This window comes from Triticum dicoccoides, chromosome 5A, assembly GCF_002162155.2.
Source record: "Triticum dicoccoides isolate Atlit2015 ecotype Zavitan chromosome 5A, WEW_v2.0, whole genome shotgun sequence".
Lineage (NCBI taxonomy): Eukaryota > Viridiplantae > Streptophyta > Magnoliopsida > Poales > Poaceae > Triticum > Triticum dicoccoides.
In genome coordinates this window covers 607270434-607293275 of record NC_041388.1, presented here as the reverse complement: position 1 = coordinate 607293275, position 22842 = coordinate 607270434, and the positions used below count along the sequence as shown (strand labels likewise).

The following is a 22842-nucleotide window of genomic DNA, read 5'->3' as shown; positions in this document are numbered from 1 at the left end:
TTTCACTGGTTTTTACTCCTTTCCTTTTTTTCTTGTTTCTTTCTTGGTTTTCATCGGTTTTCTTTTTTTCTTGCTCCTTTCTTCTGTTTCTTAGGTTTTCACCATCTTTCTTTGTTTTTTCTTTTATTCTTCATCACATGTCTAAATTTTTTGGTACATATGTGTACATTTTTCTCTGCGTCAGGAACATTATTTGTATATGTTTAACAAATTTTCAACTGCATGATTAACATCTTTTAAAATTTTATTTTTGAGAACTACTTTCGTTATACATATTTTATATTTTTATATATACCAGGACATTTTTAATATATTTTTAATATTTTTAAGTATATAATTAATAGTTTTAATACATGACCAATATTTTTAATACACGTTCTATAATTTTTGTATACATAAGGATTATTTTTATACACCCTTAAAAAATTAACACGTGATTAACACTTATTCATACACATTATACATATTCATATATATTAGAAATATTTTTTATATATTTTTAACATTTCTTAAACGTGTTATTTACATTTTTCAAACATACATATTTGAATATTTGTTGTTAAAATATGTGTTAAATATTGTTTTAATAATTCTTGAAACATTTTTTTCTGGACACTATCAACATTTTTCAGAAGTTGCACCAACATTTTTAAGACTACACAAAAACTTTTTTTCGAACTAAATATTTATTGATATACATATTATGTTGTTTTCGAAAAAAATAAACAAAATCGAGTAAGCCAAATAATGAAATCTGAAAAGAAGCAACGGTGTAACCAGGCCGGCCAGTCCCGGTCTGTCTAGCTTGAAATGAGATATAGTCTCGCGCCCTTTTCCTATCGGTTCTGCACAGGTAGGCTAGCTACTAAGCTCGCATCAGCGATAGTCTGCTCCTGTATGAGGGTTTTCTCGCGCCACGTGGCTGCCGCGATTTGAGAAATTTAGGTTCCCTCGCCTCTGTATCATCTTGGCTCTCAAAGGTGGGGGATCTTGGATCTTCAAGACCTTTATGTTCTTCACCAACTTCTAGTGATCATCATAGTTTTGTAAGAATTAATTTCCTTTTGTTTGTCTGGCGATGTCATGAGATTAGAGAGTTTTATGTCCTTGTAGATTTGATTATTCGAATATGATGAGTTTTTTTGTGTCAAGCTTTTTTGGTTGGTCTGATTCTTTATGGAGGTGAAATCTTTTATCGACATCATGGTGAAGATATAGTGATTCGACGACCTGCACTTCTAGGGGATCATCCCCAGCCGAAGTACGTCCATCGACCAAGGCTTACCATCTTTTTGGATGGACAACTCAAGGCGCTTCCATTGGTACGTTTATCAAAGTCTTGGTGTTGATGCAGCGAGGGCGCATCGGGCGGCGCGGCGGCCAGACGACGGCGCAAGCAGCGGCCAGGCCATGGCGGCTGCGCACGGGGGTAGCTCCGGGGCAGCGACGCGGGCACGGATACATCGCAGATCTGGTCCTACGGGCGCGGTCTCGGCCTCCCCTGCTCGGCCGGCGGGTCTCGGTGGGGGGACTTCTCCTTGCTGAGATATGGCAGCGGCGGCCTGGATCATCCAGATCCCGGCAAGGATGGCGGCGACCTGTGCACATGAGATGGAGGTCTTCGATCAGATCTGGGTGAAAACCTGCTATTGGCTATTGCCAAGGCCGGTGATGGCGACGCTGTCTGCGTCGTTCCCTTCCTGAAGGCATCGCTGTGGAGAAGTTCAAGGCCACTCTTTGCTACCTCCGGGGGAAACCCTAGATCAATAGATCGGATGACGGCGGCTCTCTGATGTCGTTTCCCCCTTAGGGCGTCATTCTTGAAGGTGCACACGGGCTAGAGGGACCGGAGGACGGTGTCTTTGGTGGAGCGGTACTTCATCTTACACATTGATGGTGGCGGATCTCGGCAGCGTGGCGCTGTGGAGACTCGGCGTCTGATACGTAGAGATGAACTCACGCAGGAGGAGGAAGTTGTCTGGTGTCATGGTGGCGTTGATGACAGAGAGGCCTGGCAAGGTCGGTGCTTCAGTTCTGCTCTGAGGATGGACAGAGGGATGATGGAGGTGATGGCCCTTGCAGCGTGCGGTGCTCACTGGGAGTGTGCCAAACCAGTGTGGGACCCAATCCAGGTAGTGGCTTGGATGGGACACCCGGCTTTAGATGTTAGGCTTTGGTTGGATGTCTGTTTGGTATTAGGCCTTCGGACATTCGGCACGCCTTCATCAAGGGGATAGAAGTAGCAACAGTGTTGCCAAGATGGTGACTTCAGACTTATTGATGTATCACCTTGTATGGTCTTTGTGAATAATTAATAATATGGCTGCATGCATGCACAGGCCGGGGTACATCCTCCTTTTCTAAAAAAAGAGAGTTTGTTGTAATTCTTAGTCATAGGAGTTACTACTTTGTATTTTCTTAAATCTTAGGTCCAAATCAATGTACCTGTAAAAAAATGACAGTCAGATTACCTGTAATTATTATGAGTATGAAAAAAATCAAAGGTATTTATCAAAAAAAAACTACTGAGCTCGCTTCACGCCTTATCTTCCGGTTTCGAATTTCTTCATTTTCCTTTTTATGTGTTTTCCTTTGTTTTATTGGTTTTCCATATTTCTGAATTTTCTTCTTTCATTTTCTTGTTTTATTTTTTTTTACTGTTTTGAAAATTGTGAACATCTATTTATATCCATAATTTTTTTCACATCTGTTAACAGTTTTAAAATTGATTAATATCATTTGAAATTTGGTAAACATCTTTGTTTATTTTTCTGAAATTAGAGAACATTTTAATAAATATTAACATTTACAAATTGGTTCCAAATTTATGGAAATTTTCAGTTAATTATTTTTTAAAACCAAAAAGTAATTTTCAAATACAAAAAGTTGTCATCATTTTTTAATTTGAACTCACAATCATTTTATAATGTTTGTAAATATATTTAAAATTTATAAATATATTTTTAAATCCATAAACATGACTTTTACTTCAAGTACTTTTTTTTACCTTTTACGAATGTTTAAAAAAAATCGCGAACATTTTTCATTTTTTGGGGGGCATGATATATATACTCTCGGTTTTCTGCCTCTATTTCTTTACCTTCACTTCTACAAATGTGCTGAGGCGCAACTAGGTTGACTAGCCAACCAGCCGAAGCGAGTGCCTTGTGATGTGTGTTTGGTCATCCTTGGACGTGTTGCACACGGAATAGGAGATTCCTTCTAATTTTTATTATTTTTGATGTTCACTGTACTGCCATGATTGAAGGTGAATAGATTGAAAGTTTTTTCGCAAAAAAGGGGGCAGCGACAGTTGTGAAACAATGGATACAAAGATACTTGTGCAAGGCCGAGCCAAACATGTTCATATCCCTTTTTTGTGAGATGTTCATATCCTTTTTTCACTGACTATACCCAAGTGGAACAGAACAAGTTCTAGCAAAAAGAGAATAACCTCTTAAAAAGGTAAAAAAAGAAAACCAAAAAGTTTGAGTCGGTTTCACTCAAAATGTCAATAGGTTAGGCAAGACCTATCCCTAGCTGCGAACTCCGAAGTTGGCAAAACACTAATTAATTAAGGTGCTTATAAGATATTTTTTGCGGCGCAAGGTGTCACACCTATGACAAGCCTTTTTTCCCTCTTGCTAGGGTTTACTGCTCTCGGAGGCGATCACAGCCGCCGTTGAGTTCCTACCTTGTTCCCTCCTGCCGATCTGCCTGTTAGGCGTGGCCGGGGCTTCTGGTCCCTGTCGTCCCTCCCCTAGGAGTTGGCCCGGTGTAGGGCACCACTGGTTTTTTCAAGAAGGCCCGGCGATCCACATCTGCGGGCTAGGGTTTGTAGTATGGCGGCGAAGATGGGAGTTGGAACGGCGTCGGCAGATGCCTCCTCATCTGCGCCAGAGTTGGAGAGGATGATGGCGGAGCTTGGGCTGCGTGAGGATGATATGGATGATGTCGTGGTCGATGAGGGATCTATTCCTCAGGATGAGGCTAGGTGGATGGTGGTGGCTAGGGTTCATATCGATAAACCCTACAGTCAAGGCTGGTTCTTTAGAAACATGCGAGCAGCTTGGGATCTTGCGCAGGAAGTGAACTTCAAACCCCTGGAGGAGAATTTGTATACAATTCAGTTTAGTTGCCTGGGCGACTGGGAAAGAGTGATACAGGAAGGGACGTGGAACTTTAGGGGTCATGATGTGATCATCACTCCCTATGACGGGGTGACTCAACCATCTCAGGTTAAGCTTGACACTTTGGATATATGGATTCAGATACACGATGTCCCAAATCTGTATGCACATCTGGTACCTTCAATGGCGACCAAAGTAGGGGAAGTTATGTTTTTTGAGAAAGGCTCACATGATTTCACGGGTAATTTTTACCATGTATGGGTTAAGATCAATGTACACAGGGCCCCTAAAGAACGCTGTGTCATTAATAAGGGATACAAGGAGACAGATCTACAGGGTGAAGTACGAACGGTTGCCAGATTGGTGTGCGGTTTGTGGTCATTTAGGCCATACTTTCAAGGAGCACGGTGATGGTATCCACCCAAAGTCTGCACTGGTGTTCAAGGATTTGCGCGCATCATGGTCCATGAGGAGAGGACGAGGTCCTGGAGGTGAAAGGGGCCGCCGTGGAGGCCGAAGAGGAGGCCGTGGTAGGGGAAACAGAGGTGCAGCAAGGGAGGATCTTGGCAGAGAAGATGGTTTTGATGAAGAGGTATACCCGGGGATGGATGATATGACACTGGACAATCAAAGCAGGAAGAGGGCTGAACGGGACGACCTGAGCAGAAGCAATAAGTTCACATAGCAGTAGAAGGCAGATCCAAAGGCACTAGCTATCGTGCCTGGCGGTACCAACATGGTTAGCCCACCTCTGATCAGAGACCCGAAGCGATCGAGGACAGAAGGCGAGGAAAAGGAAAACTCAAGCACTGCAGTAAAGAATTTGGCGGGCTCCTTCGAGGAGCGCCGCCGGGCCCAATGAGTGCATTATGTTGGAACTGTCGTGGTGTGGGCAACGCCGCGACGGTCCAAGAACTTCGCGAGTTTGCGAAGAAGTTTGCCCCTACCCTCTTATGCATTGTTGAAACACAAATCGAAGGATCTAGGGTAGAAAAATTAGCAAATACGCTGGGGTATGATAATGCTTATGCAGTTGATAGTCAAGGTAGAAGTGGTGGGTTAGGTTTGTTCTGAAATAATGAAATAAAGATTGAAGTTTTGGGTTACTCTTGTTATCATCTTGATGTCTCTGTGGAGGAACCGGGGCAAGAGATATGGAGATTGACGTGTGTATATGGCGAGTCCCAAACTCATTTGCAGCATCAGACGTGGACAGTGTTAAAAAACATAAGTACTTTGAGCTCGTTACCATGGCTATGTATTGGTGACTTCAACGAGGTTTTACGTCCAAACGAACATGAGGGGATTGGACAACGCAGCAACGCACAAATCCAAGCTTTTCGCAAGGCTACAGATGTTTGCATGCTGATGGACATTGGACATAAAGGAAGATTTTGGACGTTTGAAAAGAAGGTAACTGGCGGAACCTATACGCGGTGTAGATTGGACAGAGCGTTGGTTAATCCTCAGTGGCTGGCTCGTTTTCCTCTTGCGAGCCTGGAGAACCATGCAGTGGCTACCTCAGATCATGGCCCAATTGTTTTATATTTTGGCCGAGTACAAGCAGAAACACCAACGAGATCCTTTCGGTACGAGGCGATGTGGGAAAAACATGAAGGATTTGGAGGGGCTGTGAGTACTGAATGGGCAGCCTCGGAACCGTGTGTGACTGTACAACAGCTGCATGATAAATTGGCCACTGTTTCCAAAGGGATAACGAGATGGAGCAGGCAATCTTTTGGAAACCTGAGACGGGAGATCAGGGACCTTAAACTGAGATTGAAGGAACTAAAAGGGGACCCTCTTCGTTCGGCACCATCACATGTGGAGCTCAAAATCGATGAAAGGCTGGTGGAGCTCTACCACCGAGAGGAGATCATGTGGAGGCAACGTGCGAGGGCTGAATGGCTTTCTTCGGGAGACAAGAACACAAAATTCTTCCACCTTTGAGCTAGTTTGAGAAGAAAGAAGAATATGATAAGGGCCCTTGAAAATTCTCTGGGTGTGGGGGTAAGCGATCCAACTGAGTTGAAGTCGATGGTGAATGCTTTTATCAAAATCTTTACACATCAGAGGGGGTGCAGGGTGTTGAGGATGTACTTGAACATGTATCGAGTAAAGTAACAGCAGCAATGAATGCACATCTTTGTGCTCCGTATACCCGTGAAGAGGTCAAAATTGCACTCTTCCATATGTTCCCTACTAAGGCTCCGGGTCCTAACGGTTTTCCTGCTCAGTTCTACCAAAAACACTAGGATGTGTGTGGAGATGATGTGACCAATGTTGTTCTAAGGATTGTGAGAGGGGAGGAGAGCCCTGAATGCATTAATAATACCATCTTGGTACTCATCCCAAAGGTGAACAATCCCAATCTCCTCTCGCAATTCAGACCGATAAGTTTATGCAACGTCTTGTACAAGATAGCATCAAAGGTAGTGGCCAACAGATTGAAGCAAATTCTTCCAGATATCATATCTCAAGAACAGTCAGCCTTTGTGCCAGGGAGACTGATAACAGACAATATCATATGTGTTTATGAGTGTTTGCATTTTATGAAGAGGAAGAAGTCAAAAAAAAATAGTTTTTGTGCTCTAAAACTGGATATGATGAAAGCTTATGACAGACTGGAGTGGGATTACTTCAAAGCCATCATGGCAAAGCTGGGTTTTGCTCAGGCTTGGATTGACACCGTCATGTCTATGGTATCCAGTGTATCTTTTTCAGTGTTATTCAATGGCGAGAAACTTGAGAATTTCCACCCATCTAGAGGGCTTCGACAGGGAGATCCTATCTCCCCTTACCTTTTCTTGATTACAGCAGAGGGCCTTTCGTGTCTCCTGAAATCCAGTTCTCAGTCATCATTGTTGGCAGGTATCAAGGTGGCACCCACGGCACCAGCCGTTAACCATCTTCTATTTGCAGATGATAGCCTGTTGCTTTTCAAAACTACTGTGGAGGGTGCGGAGAAGGTATCAAACCTACTAACTTCCTATTGTGGGGCTTCCGGACAGAAAATAAACAATGCAAAGTCATCCATCTTCTTTAGTAAGGGTTGTCCTCAAACAATAAGGGACGGGGTGAAGGACTTCATGTGTACAATGAGTCTCTCAGTGATCGTTACCTGGGTATGCCAACTGAGGTTGGACACTCAAAGAACGACACTTTCAAATATCTGAGGGATAGAGTCTGGGAGAAAGTGAGAGGATGGATGGGCAAATTACTGTCGGCAGCTGGAAAGGAGGTGCTAATAAAAGCGATGGCTCAGGCTATACCGGTCTATTCTATGTCTTGTTTCAGGCTCCCAAGAGGGCTGTGTGATAGTGTTACAACTATAATTCGGCAGTTTTGGTGGGGAAGCAAGGGAGGCAGAAGGAAACCAGCATGGGTTGCATGGGATATAATGACTATGCCAAAATATGTGGTGGGTATGGGATTTCGTGATCTGGAACTGTTCAACTTGTCTCTCTTGGCAAGGCAAGCATGGAGGGTGATGTATGACCCAGAGTCGTTGAGTGCAAGAATTTTGAAGGCAATATACTTCCCAGATCGATCCCTTTTGAATGCAGAGTTGGGCTCTCACCCCTCCCAAATCTGGAGAGGGATACTTGATGGAAGAGATGTAGTTGCTCAAGGAATTATTCGGCGCATAGGTGATGGAGAAGAGATAGATATATGGAATCATAACTGGATCCCAAGAGAGAGTTTCAGAAGACCGATTGCTTCCTTGGTTCCGAACCCACCTCGACGTGTCTCAGAGCTCATAGAAACATCAACAGCAACTTGGAGAGAAGAGTTGGTGCGGGCTGTCTTCACACTGTTTGATGCGGAAGCAATTGTCAAGATACCTTTATGTACTCGTAGGATCTCTGATTTTTGGGCTTGGAGTGAGGAGCCTCGGGGCCACTTTTCAGTCAGCTCAACTTATCATATGCTCACCCGCACAAAGCTGAACAGAGAAGCGTGGCTAGAGGGTCGCGGGGGTACATCAAGAGTAGAAGCAGAAGGAGCTGATTGGAAGTCGTTGTGGAAGGTACAGGTCCCATCGAAGATCAGGGTCTTCATGTGGAGATTGGCAAAGAACTCGATCCCATCAGCTGCAGTGTTACATAGGCGAAACATGGCGACATCTGCAGCATGCAGTTTGTGTGGTGTTCATGACTCATGGAGGCATGCATTGTTGGACTGTCCTATGTCAAGGAGCACGTGGGCGCTGTCATCCGGAGCCATCCTGGATCAACTGAGCATTAACCAACATGATTGTGCTAAGGACTGGATTTTTGTCATGGGTAGAACATTGGAACCGGAGGAGTTCACCAGGTTTGCAATAACTCTATGGGCCATCTGGGGTGCGAGGCGCAAGGCAATATATTAAGATATATTCAAAAGCCCACATGCAGTTCATGGTTTCGTTAACTCTTACCTAGGAGAACTTCTTCAGCTATCTCAAAAGGGTGAGCCCCACGGGAGTGCAGCAACTGGGCGGTCGGGTTAGCTAGCACCGCCCGAGAATATTACGAAACTTAATGCTGATGCAGCAGTGAGTAGGGGAGGAAACCACGAAACGGTGGGTACTATCTGCAGAAACAGCGAAGGCACTTTCCTTGGCGCTATCTGCAGAAACAGCGAAGGCATTTTCCTTGGCGCGTCGGCCTATGTTTTCAGAAATCAAAATGATGCAGCTACCCTTGAAGCGCTTGCTATCAGGGAAGGCTTGGCACTAGCCCAAGATCTGAATTTGAACTGTGTACATCTAGCTTTAGATTGCCAAGGTGTTGTGAAATCAAGAAGGGGAGTGGATCAGCCTACGGAGCTATCATCGAAGAGATCAAGATGACGGCTACATCTTTTACTTCATGTAATATAGTTCATGAATTTAGGAGCTCCAATAAGGAGGCTCACAATTTAGCGAAGCATGCTTTAAAGTTAGGGCATGGTCGTCATGTTTGGCTACGCCAGCCAGAGGGAATTCCTTTCGTCCTTGTAAACATTATGACAATTTGAAATAAAAGCTTCGCGAGATTGCCTAAAAAAAACCTATGACAAGCTCAGACAACTACCGGCCAAGTAAGAGGGGCGGTAGACCCGCCTGCGGTGATGGGGTATTGTATCGAAATGAGTTTGGCAAACAAACAAGTGTGTATCCTTTTATTAAGGTTGTAACTGATTACTACCCAACCTACATAATTTATACGATTGTTCTCTCCATAGAAATAACGAGCTCTTAGCATTCTGGGATGTGGATTCACGGCTGGCCACACATGTCGTCGACTAAGCAATGTTTTTCACCGCCTGGGCCAACACCTCGGTTACTCATGTAACTCATTAGAGGCGTTTTGGGCCGCATGTTGTCATATCATCATGTCATAGATCGATGAAGGGAGGAAACACTAGTACATGTGGAGTGTTGTCTATGTTTCTTGTGCTAGGCGCTCGCCTTTGATAGTACCGTTGGATCGGTATCCACAATAGTTATGTTAGAGATTGGCATGCAGGTAAGGTGCCATTGTCATGGACCGAAGAACTAGGGGTGACTAGATCTTCTGGAAGAGGGGATCGGGTTAAATAAGCAGTGTTTACTTTATCGAGGCTGGTGACAACCTTCTACGTGTGAAAGTATGGACTCTTCAACCATACCTATGCTTTCGAGCGATACCACATCTTAGTTCATCCCCACTAAAACCACGAAAACAACCACCACCAAAGGAACCGCCATGCATGAAATAAACCCTATAAAGGAAACCACACAACAAAGTGTGTACTTACTTCTAGGTTTACTTATGCGTGAATGGCCGGAGTAAATGCAATATGTTTTAAGCATCATCACCCGATAAACAATACCCCCTTTCCTTCTAAAATGCATTATCTACTGTAATAGTACGTAAGTCACTGATTAAAGAAAATCTTTGAACAATAGTCATTTCCTAGTACAACGTAATAATAGAGCTAAAACTAATACACGCATCTTGCATAACAAAGGAGAAAGTAGTGCATGCTTAGAAATGCTTCATGGCTTCCAGTAAATCCAGTACAGAGAGTAGATCAACCTCGTGCAAGAACAAGCGCGCGACCCACACTACGTTTCCAGGGCCACTGAGACTCGTGACGACAGGCACTTTCTTCATAGTTCCAAGGTCGAGCCGGAGTAACTCACCGCTGTTTATACCAGACCTTGGCTGGGATAGGATGACGGCACCGCTCCTCTCCCCGAACCCCTCGATTCTCAACGGCGCAAGGGCATATTCGTAGGGAGAAAACCCCACCTGCCTCGCGATCTCTAGAGTGTTGATAACCACCCGCTGGCTCCATGTCGCCGCTGTCAACGTCCACATCGCTATGCCGCAGCTCTCGGCGACTAGCAAGCACAACCGACCGTGCACTGAGGCCAGGTGGAGGTGCTCGTTTTTCTTACTGGTCGCCATTCTGGAGAAGCAGCCCCGTGGGAGCTTAATCATCATCGCCTCCCGCGCGTCGAGGTCCAGAGCGAGGACATGGTCCCAATAGGAGACGGCGTGGACATGACAGGGCCAGTAGACGGTGCGACCGATGACGGCAGAGCAGTAAGAGCCGACATGTTTGTCTGGGTGGGGGACGGAGACCTGGTGGACGGCGCTCCATTGACCGCTCTTGGACGAGAATGTCTGGTGGAATTGTATGTTCTTGTCAGCGACGAGCAGCTCGAAGGAGCGGCCGGCGTCACCGATGCTGAGCACGACGTGGAGGCACGGGTCCGGCAAACTGGCGGGTGGGAGTGAGGTGACATGACCGGTGAATGCGTCGCACACCCGCAGCTTGACATCAAGGCCTTGGGGGTCCGGGAAGCTGCAGAGGACGAGCAGGTTGCCCCGGCCCGCGAGGCCACGGCCCTGAGCGGGTCCGGGAAGCTAAGTTCGTCGAGGCGGGCAGCAAGCTTTGTTGGCCCTGGGGTGTGGATGACGCGGTGGGTCGTGACATCGCCGCGTTCCCGGTAGGAGACGCCGAGGAGGAGGGCGCGATCGAAGCCGCCGTGGTGGCGGGCCATGATGCTGCGCCGGAAGGCCCGGTCGAGGATGCCGCGCCGAAGGATCCTGCTGGTCGCGGCACAGCGGACGATGGCTGTGACGTCGGCGCGAGCAATGATTTCTAGAAGGAGATCCACCGGGAGGGCCTCCGACGACGGCGCCGCCGCTGTCCGGCCGCACCAACGTTTCCACATTGTCTTGATCCACCGGGAGGCGGGAGCGATGATGTCGAGAAGGAGATCCACCGCGAGCGCGAGGTAAGCGCGCGATCCAGGGACTCTCGCATCTTGTAGGAGCAGTAGCTAGGAGTCTGCCGTAAATAAAAAAGCAATGAGAGGCACGGTTAGGAGAGCTGCTGCAACCGAACGGTGAATTCCCAATCCCAGGTGAAAACCAACTACTAGAACCGGGAGTAGTACACGGATTATTTGACAGTTCAACTCTTCAAATACTACCATGCTACGAGTACATGGGTATTGGAGCAACGAGCATGCAAACAATGGCCTTGGTCATTTCAGCAAACACCTTGCGTGCGCTTCCGGCTCGCCGGCGACCCTCGCATTACTTATCTACTTCCTCTTCCTCCTCCTCCTCATCGTCATTGTCCACGATGGATCCGGCGCCCATGTCCAGCGTGAACCCGTCCCACCCCTCCCCATCGGAGGCGTCCTCCTCGCCGTCCGCGGCGGCCGCCGGCTCCACGTCCTCCAGGTGCTCGACGTCTCCGTAGGCGTCGGCCTCGCCGTCGGAGGTGGAGTACCCGTCAGGCCTCGTGGGCGGCATCCGCCGCGCCATGCGCGCGTAGCCCCGGCCGTCGACGGCGCGGGGGCGGGCCTCCGGCTCCGGGCGGCGTCGGGCCAGTGTCGCCGCGGCCGTCACTGGCCGGCGAGGGGGCCAGGCCGCGCGCCCGCGTAGCAAGGAGGCCGCGCGGCGGAGCATGCCGTGCGCGTCTGTGCTGTGCCAAAGCGTGGGAGCCGGATGAGTGCCTCTGTGCCTGAGCGGCGACACTGAACCTTTCCCTGGAGGCTAGAACGATAGGGGCGGAAGGAGAGCGTACCGCGATTTTACCGAAGCCGCGGGGCGAGACGGCGGCGAGCGATGCGGCCGGAACGGTCCGTCGACGAACTCGCCGGGTTCTGCAACAATGAAACGGCGGCGATGTGGAGGAGGGGGTGGACAAGAAGATGCGGCGGAATTATTTATCCTTCTCGTCGTGGGGACGCTTTTCTTTTTACTAAGGGACACCAGACGTTTCTGGAACGCACGCGCGCGAAGGCCCACAAGGCCCGTACGAAAGCCCAGCGTGTGGGAGCGTTGTGGATAGGGCTGTGAAGAATACCGAGCCCATTAAAAGTAGGACTTGTATTTTCAATTTCTATTGACTAAACTCTTATTTCACAAAAAAAAAATTGACGAAACTCTTGGGTAATAAAGGGGGCCAGCTTTCACCCAGTTTTCTTCTGATGAAAAAGTGCAATTTCTAAGATACTTTTTCATCCAAATTACTACCTTCTAGATTGGTGGGAAATCCAAAAAAGTTTCTGTTACTTTCACTTGAAATGTCAGTGGGCGTACTTGATTAGACAAGAGTTTTCACCATTGAAAGCGCTATATGGCTGACGTTGGTTTTTAACAATCTCCAGCGAACGTACTAGCTGCCTTTGGATGACGGCATGGATCTTGGCGCAGAGGGAGGAGACACGTGTGGGAACGTTGTGGTGGTGTTAGCTATGAAAATGTGATAAATTTGTCAAAATTATCTGAGCAAATTTTTTGAAGAATTTAAATAAAAAATTAGGATAGGGGATCTACTAGCTGACATCATTTCACTAATTTCTCAGGAAAATGGGATCGGGAGAAGATTTTGGACTTTTAGCATAAGGAATCTGCTAGAAAGGCTCTTATAAAGTTGGACTTGGGACAAAATCTCTTGTCCAATGAAAAGTGACCGATGAAATGAATAATGCTCTTCTCGCCCCCTATACGGTCGAGGAGGTTCGGAAAGCCCTATTTGATAGATGATTTAAAAGCGCCGGGCCCTGATGGCCTCAATTTTATTTTTTCCAAAAGATTTTGGTCCATGTAGGGGGATGACCTGATGAAGAGGTTCTTCAGGCGGTAAATACTTCTTGTATACCGCCTGGGTGGATTGGTATTGCAACTGTAATGATCTCAAAGATTACTTCTCTGGAAACGCTAACTCAATTTAGACCAATCAGTTTGTGCAATGGGGTGTATAAGGTTATTTCAAAAATGATTGCTGCTCGTCTAAAGATAATCCTATTAGATATTATCAACCCAACTCAAAGTGCTTTTGTGCCCAGAAAAAATGATTGCACACAATATCTTAGTGGCATATGAGTGTTTCCATACAATAAAGAATAAAGGGCGGGTAAAGATGGTCTGTGTGCCATCAAATTAGACTTGCAAAAAGCATATAATCGAGTTGAGTGGTCTTTCTTAAAGGAAATTATGTTGAAACTGGGATTTAAAGAGAATTGAGTGAATTTAATTATGCAAAGTGTATCCTGTTGGGGAACGTAGCAGAAATTCAAAAAAATTCCTACGTAACACCAAGATCTATCTATGGAGAGACCAGCAACGAGTAGAAAGGGGAGTGCATCTACATACCCTTGTAGATCGCTAAGCGGAAGCGTTCAAGTGAACGGGGTTGATGGAGTCGTACTCGTCGTGATTCAGATCACCGATGATCAAGTGCCGAACGCACGGCACCTCCGCGTTCAACACACGTACAGCCCGGTGACATCTCCCACGCCTTGATCCAGCAAGGAGAGAGGGAGAGGTTGAGGAAGACTCCATCCAGCAGCAGCACAACGGCGTGGTGGTGATGGAGGAGCGTGGCAATCCTGCAGGGCTTCGCCAAGCACCTACGGGAGAGGAGGAGGTGTCACGGGAGGGAGGGAGGCGCCAAGGGCTCAGGTATGGATGCCCTCCCTCCCCTCCACTATATATAGGGGCAAGGGAGAGGGGGGAGGCGCAGCCTTGCCCCTTACTCCAAGAAAGGGGTGCGGCTAAGAGGGGGGGAGGAGTCCATCCTCCCCAAGGCACCTCGGAGGTGCCTTCCCCCTTGAGGACTCTTCCCTCTAGGGTTCCCTAGGCGCATGGGCCTCTTGGGGCTGGTGCCCTTGGCCCATGTAGGCCAAGGCGCACCCCCTACAGCCCATGTGGCCCCCCGAGGCAGGTGGCCCCACCCGGTGGGCCCCCGGGACCCTTTCGGTGGTCCCGGTACAATACCGATGACCCCGAAATTTGTCCCGATGGCCGAAACAGGACTTCCTATATATAAATCTTTACCTCCGGACCATTCCGGAACTCCTCGTGACGTCCGAGATCTCATCCGGGACTCCGAACAACATTCGGTAACCACATACAAGCTTCCTTTATAACCCTAGCGTCATCGAACCTTAAGTGTGTAGACCCTACGGGTTCGAGAGACATGCAGACATGACCGAGACGTTCTCCGGTCAATAACCAACAGCGGGATCTGGATACCCATGTTGGCTCCCACATGTTCCACGATGATCTCGTCGGATGAACCACGATGTCAAGGACTCAATCGATCCCGTATACAATTCCCTTTGTCTAGCGGTATTTTACTTGCCCGAGATTCGATCGTCGGTATGCCGATACCTTGTTCAATCTCGTTACCGGCAAGTCTCTTTACTCGTTCCGTAACACATCATCCCGTGATCAACTCCTTGGTCACATTGCGCATATGATGATGTCCTACCGAGTGGGCCCAGAGATACCTCTCCGTTTACACGGAGTGACAAATCCCAGTCTCGATCCGCATAAAACAATAGATACTTTCGGAGATACCTGTAGTGCACCTTTATAGCCACCCAGTTACGTTGTGACGTTTGATACACCCAAAGCACTCCTACGGTATCCAGGAGTTACACGATCTCATGGTCAAAGGAAGAGATACTTGACATTGGCAAAGCTCTAGCAAACGAACTACACGATCTTTGTGCTATGCTTAGGATTGGGTCTTGTCCATCACATCATTCTCCTAATGATGTGATCCCGTTATCAACGACATCCAATGTCCATAGCCAGGAAACCAAGACTATCTGTTGATCACAACGAGCTAGTCAACTAGAGGCTCACTAGGGACATATTATGGTCTATGTATTCACACGTGTATTACGATTTCCGGATAATACAGTTATAGCATGAATAAAAGATAATTATCATGAACAAGGAAATATAATAATAACACTTTTATTATTGCCTCTAGGGCATATTTCCAACAGTCTCCCACTTGCACTAGAGTCAATAATCTAGTTCACATCGCCATGTGATTAACACTCACAGGTCACATCACCATGTGACTAATACCCAAGAGTTTACTAGAGTCAGTAGTCTAGTTCACATCACTATGTGATTAATACTCAATGAGTTTTAAGTTTGATCATGTTGCTTGTGAGAGAGGTTTTAGTCAACGGGTCTGAACCTTTCAGATCCGTGTGTGTTTTACAAATCTCTATGTCATCTCCTAGATGCAGCTACCACGCTCTATTTCGAGCTATTCCAAATAACTGTTCTACTTGGAGCTATTCTAAATTGTTGCTCCATTATATGTATCCGGTATCTCTACTCAGAGCTATCCGGATAGGTGTCAAGCTTGCATCGACGTAACCCTTTACGACGAACTCTTTTACCACCTCCATAATCGAGAAAATTCCTTAGTCCACTAGTTACTAAGGATAACTTTGACCGCTGTCCTGTGAGCCATTCTTGGATCACTCTTGTACCCCTTGACTGACTCATGGCAAGGCACACTTCAGGTGCGATACACAGCATAGCATACTGAAGAGCCTACGTCTTAAGCATAGGGTACGACCTTCGTCCTTTCTCTCTATTCTGCCATGGTCGAGCTTTAAGTCTTAACTTCGTACCTTACAACTCAGGCAAGAACTCCTTCTTTGACTGGTCCATCTTGAACACCTTCAAGATCATGTCAAGGTATGTGCTCATTTGAAAGTATTGTTAAGCATTTTGATCTATCCTTATAGATCTTGATGCTCAATGTTCAAGTAGCTTAATCCAGGCTTTCCATTGAAAAACACTTTCAAAATAACCCTATATGCTTTCTAGAAATTCTACATCATCTCTGATCATCAATATGTCAATAACATATACTCATCAGAAATTCTATAGTGCTCCCACTCACTTCTTTGGAAATACAAGTTTCTTATAAACTTTGTATAAATCCAAAATCTTTGATCATCTCATCAAAGCGTACATTCCAACTCCGAGATGCTTACTCCAGTCCTTAAAAGGATCGCTGGAGCTAGCATACCTTTTAGCATCCTTAGGATCGACAAAACTTTTCTGATTGTATTGCATACAACCTTTCCTTACGAAAACTAGTAAGGAAACTTGTCTTGACATCCATCTGCCAGATTTCATAAATGCAGCTAATGCTAACATGATTCCGACGGACTTTAAGCATCGCTACGAGTGAGAAAATCTCATCGTAGTCAACTCCTTGAACTTGTCGGAAAACACTTCGCCACAAGTCGAGCTTCATAGATGGTGACATTACCATCCACGTCCGTCTTCTTCTTAAAAGATCCATTTATCACAATGGATTGCCGATCATCGAGCAAGTCCATCAAAGTCCATGATTTGTTCTGATATATGGATACTATCTCGGATTTCATGGCTTCTAACCATTTGTCGGAATTCGGGCCCACCATCGCTTCTCCATAGCTCGTAGGTTCATTGTTGTCTAGCAACATGACCTTCAAGACAGGATCACCTTACCACTCCGAAGTAGTACGTGTCCTTGTCGTCCTACGAGGTTTGGTAGTGACTTGATCCGAAGTTTCATGATCAATATCATAAGCTTCCACTTCAATTGGTGTAGGTGCCACAGGAACAACTTCCTGTGCCCTGCCACACACTAGTTGAAGAGACGGTTCAATAACCTCATCAAGTCTCCACCATCCTCCCACTCAACTCTTTCGAGAGAAACCTTTCCTCGAGAAAGGACCCGATTCAAGAAACAATCCATATTGCTTTCGGATCTGAATTAGGAGGTATACCCAACTGTTTTGGGTGTCCTATGAAGATGCATTTTATCCGCTTTGGGTTCGAGCTTAATCCTGAAACTTTTTCACATAAGCGTCGCAGCCCCAAACATTTAAGAAACGACAACTTAGGTTTCTCTAAACCATAATTCATACGGTGTCATCTCATCGGAATTACGTGGTGCCCTATTTAAAGTGAATGTGGTTGTCTCTAATGCCTAACCCATGAAGAATAGTGGTAATTCGATAAGAGACATCATGGTACGCACCAGGGTGCAACTATGATGTTCGGACACACCATCACACTATGGTGTTCTAGGCGGTATTAATTGCGAAACAATTTCCACAATGTCTTAATTGTGTGCCAAAACTCGTAACTCAGATATTCATCTCTATGATCATATCATAGACATTTTATCCTCTTGTCACAATGATCTTCTACTTCACTCTGAAATTACTTGAACCATTCAATAATTCAGACTTGTGTTTCATCAAGTAAATATTCTCAACATCTACTCGAATTATCTGTGAAGTAAGATCATAACGATATTCACTGCATGCCTCAGCACTCATTGGATTGGACACATCAAAATGTGTTACTTCCAACAAGTTGCTATCTTGTTCCATCTTACTGAAAACGAGGCTTTTCAGTCATCTTGCCCATGTGGTATGATTTGCATATCTCAAGTGATTCAAAATCAAGTGAGTCCGAACGATCCATTTGCATGGAGTTTCTTCATGCATATACACCAATGGACATGGTTCGCATGTCTCAAACTTTTCAAAAACGAGTGAGTCCAAAGATCCATCAACATGGAGCTTCTTCATGCGTTTTATACCATTATGACTTACATGGCAGTGCCACAAGTAAGTGGTACTATCATTACTATCTTATATCTTTTGGCATGAAAATGTGTATCACTACGACCGAGATTCAATAAACCATTCCTTTAGGTGCAAGACCATTGAAGGTATTATTCAAAAATAGAGTAACCCTTATTCTCCTTAAATGAATAACCGTATTGCGATAGACATAATCCAATCATGTCTATGCTCAACGCAAACACCAATCTCGGTGGTTGAGGGAGCGTGCGATGCTTGATCATATCAACATTGGAAACATTTCCAACACATATCGTCAGCTCACCTTTAGCTAGTCTCCGTTTATTCCGTAGCTTTTATTTCGAGTTACTAACACTTAGCAACTGAACCGGTATCTAATACCCTGGTGCTACTAGGAGTACTAGTAAAGTACACATCAACACAATGTATATCCAATATACTTCTATCGACCTTGCCAGCCTTCTCATCTACCAAGTATCTAGGGTAATTCTGCTCCAGTGGTTGTTCCCCTTATTTCAGAAGCACTTAGTCTCGGGTTTGGGTTCAACCTCGGGTTTCTTCATTGGTGCAACAGCTGATTTGCCATTTCATGAAGTATCCCTTCTTGCCCTTGCCCTTCTTGAAACTAGTGGTTTCACCAACCATCAACAATTGATGCTCCTTCTTGATTTCTACTTTCGCGGTGTCAAACATCGCAAATACCTCAAGGATCATCATATCTATCCCTGATATGTTATATTTCATCACGAAGCTCTAGCAGCTTCGTGGCAATGACTTTGGAGAAACATCACTATCTCATCTGGAAGATCGACTCCCACTCGATTCAAGTGATTGTTGCACTCAGACAATCTGAGCACAAGCTCAACGATTGAGATTTTCTCCCTTAGTTTGCAGGCTAAGAGAATCGTCGGAGGTCTTATACCTCTTGACGTGGGCACGAGCCTGAAATCCCAATTTCAGCCCTCGAAACATCTCATATGTTCCGTGACGTTTCGAAAACGTCTTTAGTGCCTCAACTCTAAACCGTTTAACTGAACTATCACGTAGTTATCAAAACGTGTATGTCCGATGTTCGCAACATCCACAAACGACGTTTGGGGTTCAGCACACTGAGCAGTGCATTAAGGACATAAGCTTTCTACTGTTCGCATAATCGCTACTGTCAACTTTCAACTATATTTTCTCTAGGAACATATCTAAACAGTGGAACTAAAGCGCGAGCTACGACATAATTTGCAAAAGGTCTTTTGACTATGTTCAGGATAATTAAGTTCATCTTATGAACTCCCACTCAGATAGACATCCCTCTGGTCATCTAAGTGATTACATGATCCGAGTCAACTAGGCCGTGTCCGATCATCACGTGAGACGGACTAGTCATCATCGGTGAACATCTTTATGTTGATCGTATCTACTATACGACTCATGCTCGACCTTTCGGTCTCCGTGTTCTGAGGCCATGTTTGCACATGCTAGGCTCGTCAAGTTAACCCTAAGTGTTTTCGCTGTGTAAAACTGTCTTACACCCGTTGTATGTGAACGTAAGAATCCATCACACCCGATCATCACGTGGTGCTTAGAAGCGACGAACTGTAGCAACGGTGCACAGTTAGGGGAGAACACTTCTTGAAATTTTGTAAGGGATCATCTTATTTACTACCGTCATCCTAAGTAAACAAGATGCATAAACATAATAAACATCACATGCAATTATATAGTTGTGACATGATATGGCCAATATCATATAGCTCCATTGATCTCCATCTTCGGGGCTCCATGATCATCTTGTCACCGGCATGACACCATGATCTCCATCATCATGATCTCCATCATCGTGTCTTCATGAAGTTGTCACGCCAACGACTACTTCTACTTCTATGACTAACGCGTTTAGCAATAAAGTAAAGTAGTTTACATGGCGTTCTTCAATGACACGCAGGTCATACAAAAAATAAAGACAACTCCTATGGCTCCTGCCGGTTGTCATACTCATCGACATGCAAGTCGTGAATCCTATTACAAGAACATGATCAATTTCATACATCACATATATTCATTCATCACATCCTTTGGCCATATCACATCACATAGCATACCCTGCAAAAACAAGTTAGACGTCCTTTAATTGTTGTTTGCATGTTTTACGTGGCTGCTATGGGTTTCTAGCAAGAACGTTTCTTACCTACGCAAAACCACAACGTGATATGCCAATTGCTATTTACCCTTCATAAGGACCCTTTTCATCGAATCCGTTCCGACTAAAGTGGGAGAGACTGGCACCCGCTAGCCACCTTATGCACCAAGTGCATGTCAATCGGTGGAACCTGTCTCACGTAAGAGTACGTGTAAGGTCGGTCCGGGCCGCTTCATCCCACAATACCGTTGAAACAAGATTGGACTAGTAACGGTAAGCATATTGAACAACATCAACGCCCACAACTACTTTGTGTTCTACTCGTGCAAAGAATCTACGCAATAGACCTAGCTCATGATGCCACTGTTGGGGAACGTAGCAGAAATTCAAAAAATTTCCTACGTAACACCAAGATCTATCTATGGAGAGACCAGCAACGAGTAGAAAGGGGAGTGCATCTACATACCCTTGTAGATCGCTAAGCGGAAGCGTTCAAGTGAACGGGGTTGATGGAGTCGTACTCGTCGTGATTCAGATCACCGATGATCAAGTGCCGAACGCACGGCACCTCCGCGTTCAACACACGTACAGCCCGGTGACGTCTCCCACGCCTTGATCCAGCAAGGAGAGAGGGAGAGGTTGAGGAAGACTCCATCCAGCAGCAGCGCAACGGCGTGGTGGTGATGGAGGAGCGTGGCAATCCTGCAGGGCTTCGCCAAGCACCTACGGGAGAGGAGGAGGTGTCACGGGAGGGAGGGAGGCGCCAAGGGCTCAGGTATGGATGCCCTCCCTCCCCTCCACTATATATAGGGGCAAGGGAGAGGGGGGAGGCGCAGCCTTGCCCCTTACTCCAAGAAAGGGGTGCGGCTAAGAGGGGGGGAGGAGTCCATCCTCCCCAAGGCACCTCGGAGGTGCCTTCCCCCTTGAGGACTCTTCCCTCTAGGGTTCCCTAGGCGCATGGGCCTCTTGGGGCTGGTGCCCTTGGCCCATGTAGGACAAGGCGCACCCCCTACAGCCCATGTGGCCCCCCGGGGCAGGTGGCCCCACCCGGTGGGCCCCCGGGACCCTTTCGGTGGTCCCGGTACAATACCGATGACCCCGAAACTTGTCCCGATGGCCGAAACAGGACTTCCTATATATAAATCTTTACCTCCGGACCATTCCGGAACTCCTCGTGACGTCCGGGATCTCATCCGGGACTCCAAACAACATTCGGTAACCACATACAAGCTTCCTTTATAACCCTAGCGTCATCGAACCTTAAGTGTGTAGACCCTACGGGTTCGGGAGACATGCAGACATGACCGAGACGTTCTCCGGTCAATAACCAACAGCGGGATCTGGATACCCATGTTGGCTCCCACATGTTCCACGATGATCTCATCGGATGAACCACGATGTCAAGGACTCAATCGATCCCGTATACAATTCCCTTTGTCTAGCGGTATTTTACTTGCCCGAGATTCGATCGTCGGTATGCCGATACCTTGTTCAATCTCGTTACCGGCAAGTCTCTTTACTCGTTCCGTAACACATCATCCCGTGATCAACTCCTTGGTCACATTGCGCATATGATGATGTCCTACCGAGTGGGCCCAGAGATACCTCTCCGTTTACACGGAGTGACAAATCCCAGTCTTGATCCGCATAAAACAATAGATACTTTCGGAGATACCTGTAGTGCACCTTTATAGCCACCCAGTTACGTTGTGACGTTTGATACACCCAAAGCACTCCTACGGTATCCAGGAGTTACACGATCTCATGGTCAAAGGAAGAGATACTTGACATTGGCAAAGCTCTAGCAAACGAACTACACGATCTTTGTGCTATGCTTAGGATTGGGTCTTGTCCATCACATCATTCTCCTAATGATGTGATCCCGTTATCAACGACATCCAATGTCCATAGCCAGGAAACCAAGACTATCTGTTGATCACAACGAGCTAGTCAACTAGAGGCTCACTAGGGACATATTATGGTCTATGTATTCACACGTGTATTACGATTTCCGGATAATACAGTTATAGCATGAATAAAAGACAATTATCATGAACAAGGAAATATAATAATAACACTTTTATTATTGCCTCTAGGGCATATTTCCAACATATCCTTGTGGAGTATCGAATCCGTTTTAATGACGAAGAGTCTAAGAGTGTTAAACCTACTAGAGGATTGAGGCAGGGAGATCCCATCTCTGCCTACTTATTCTTGTTATGTATAGAGGGCCTGATTGCCCTTTTAGCTAATGCAAAGGAGAATGGAAGCATTTCCGGTATACATGTTACCAGATATGCCCCATCAATTTCTAATCTCCTCTTTGTTGTTGACTCTTGATCCTTATGCGAACCAATTCCATGAGTGTGGAGGCTTTGAAATCAGTATTGTATTCTTATTGTGCCGCCTCGGGGCAAATGGCAAGTGTTGAAAAATCTAATATATTTTTTAGTCCCAATACAAAGTGGAAGACAAGGCACACATATGTATAATTCTAAATGTTATATGACTGAAGTCCTCAATGAAAATTACTTGGGCTTGCCCGCCAATGTGGGTATGGACAAAAGCAATTATTATGAAATTTAGTGGATGGAAGAAAAATTGTTATCTAGTGGATGGAAGTAAATTTTGCTCAAATATGTTGTACAAGCCATCCCCTCCTATGCCATGTTCGTCTT

The 22842-nt window shown here is 45.9% G+C and overlaps 1 protein-coding gene across 3 annotated transcripts; it reads right to left on the bottom strand.

The window, feature by feature from the left end:
* Positions 1-10060: 10060 nt before the first annotated feature.
* Positions 10061-12303, bottom strand: LOC119298049 (putative protein TPRXL). Of its 3 annotated transcripts, none has more exons than XM_037575587.1 (2): positions 12186-12303; positions 10061-11438 (listed from the first exon to the last, which is right to left on the bottom strand). In XM_037575587.1, exon 2 carries the CDS (start codon positions 11320-11322, stop codon positions 10582-10584), a length of 741 nt encoding a protein of 246 aa, XP_037431484.1. In that variant the 5' UTR covers positions 11323-11438; positions 12186-12303; the 3' UTR covers positions 10061-10581. The 3 variants fall into 3 exon arrangements, with proteins under 3 accessions (XP_037431484.1, XP_037431485.1, XP_037431486.1); XM_037575588.1 differs by lacking the exon at positions 10061-11438 and adding an exon at positions 11472-12083; XM_037575589.1 differs by lacking the exon at positions 10061-11438 and adding an exon at positions 11472-12078.
* Between the last annotated feature and the right edge of the window lie 10539 nt (positions 12304-22842).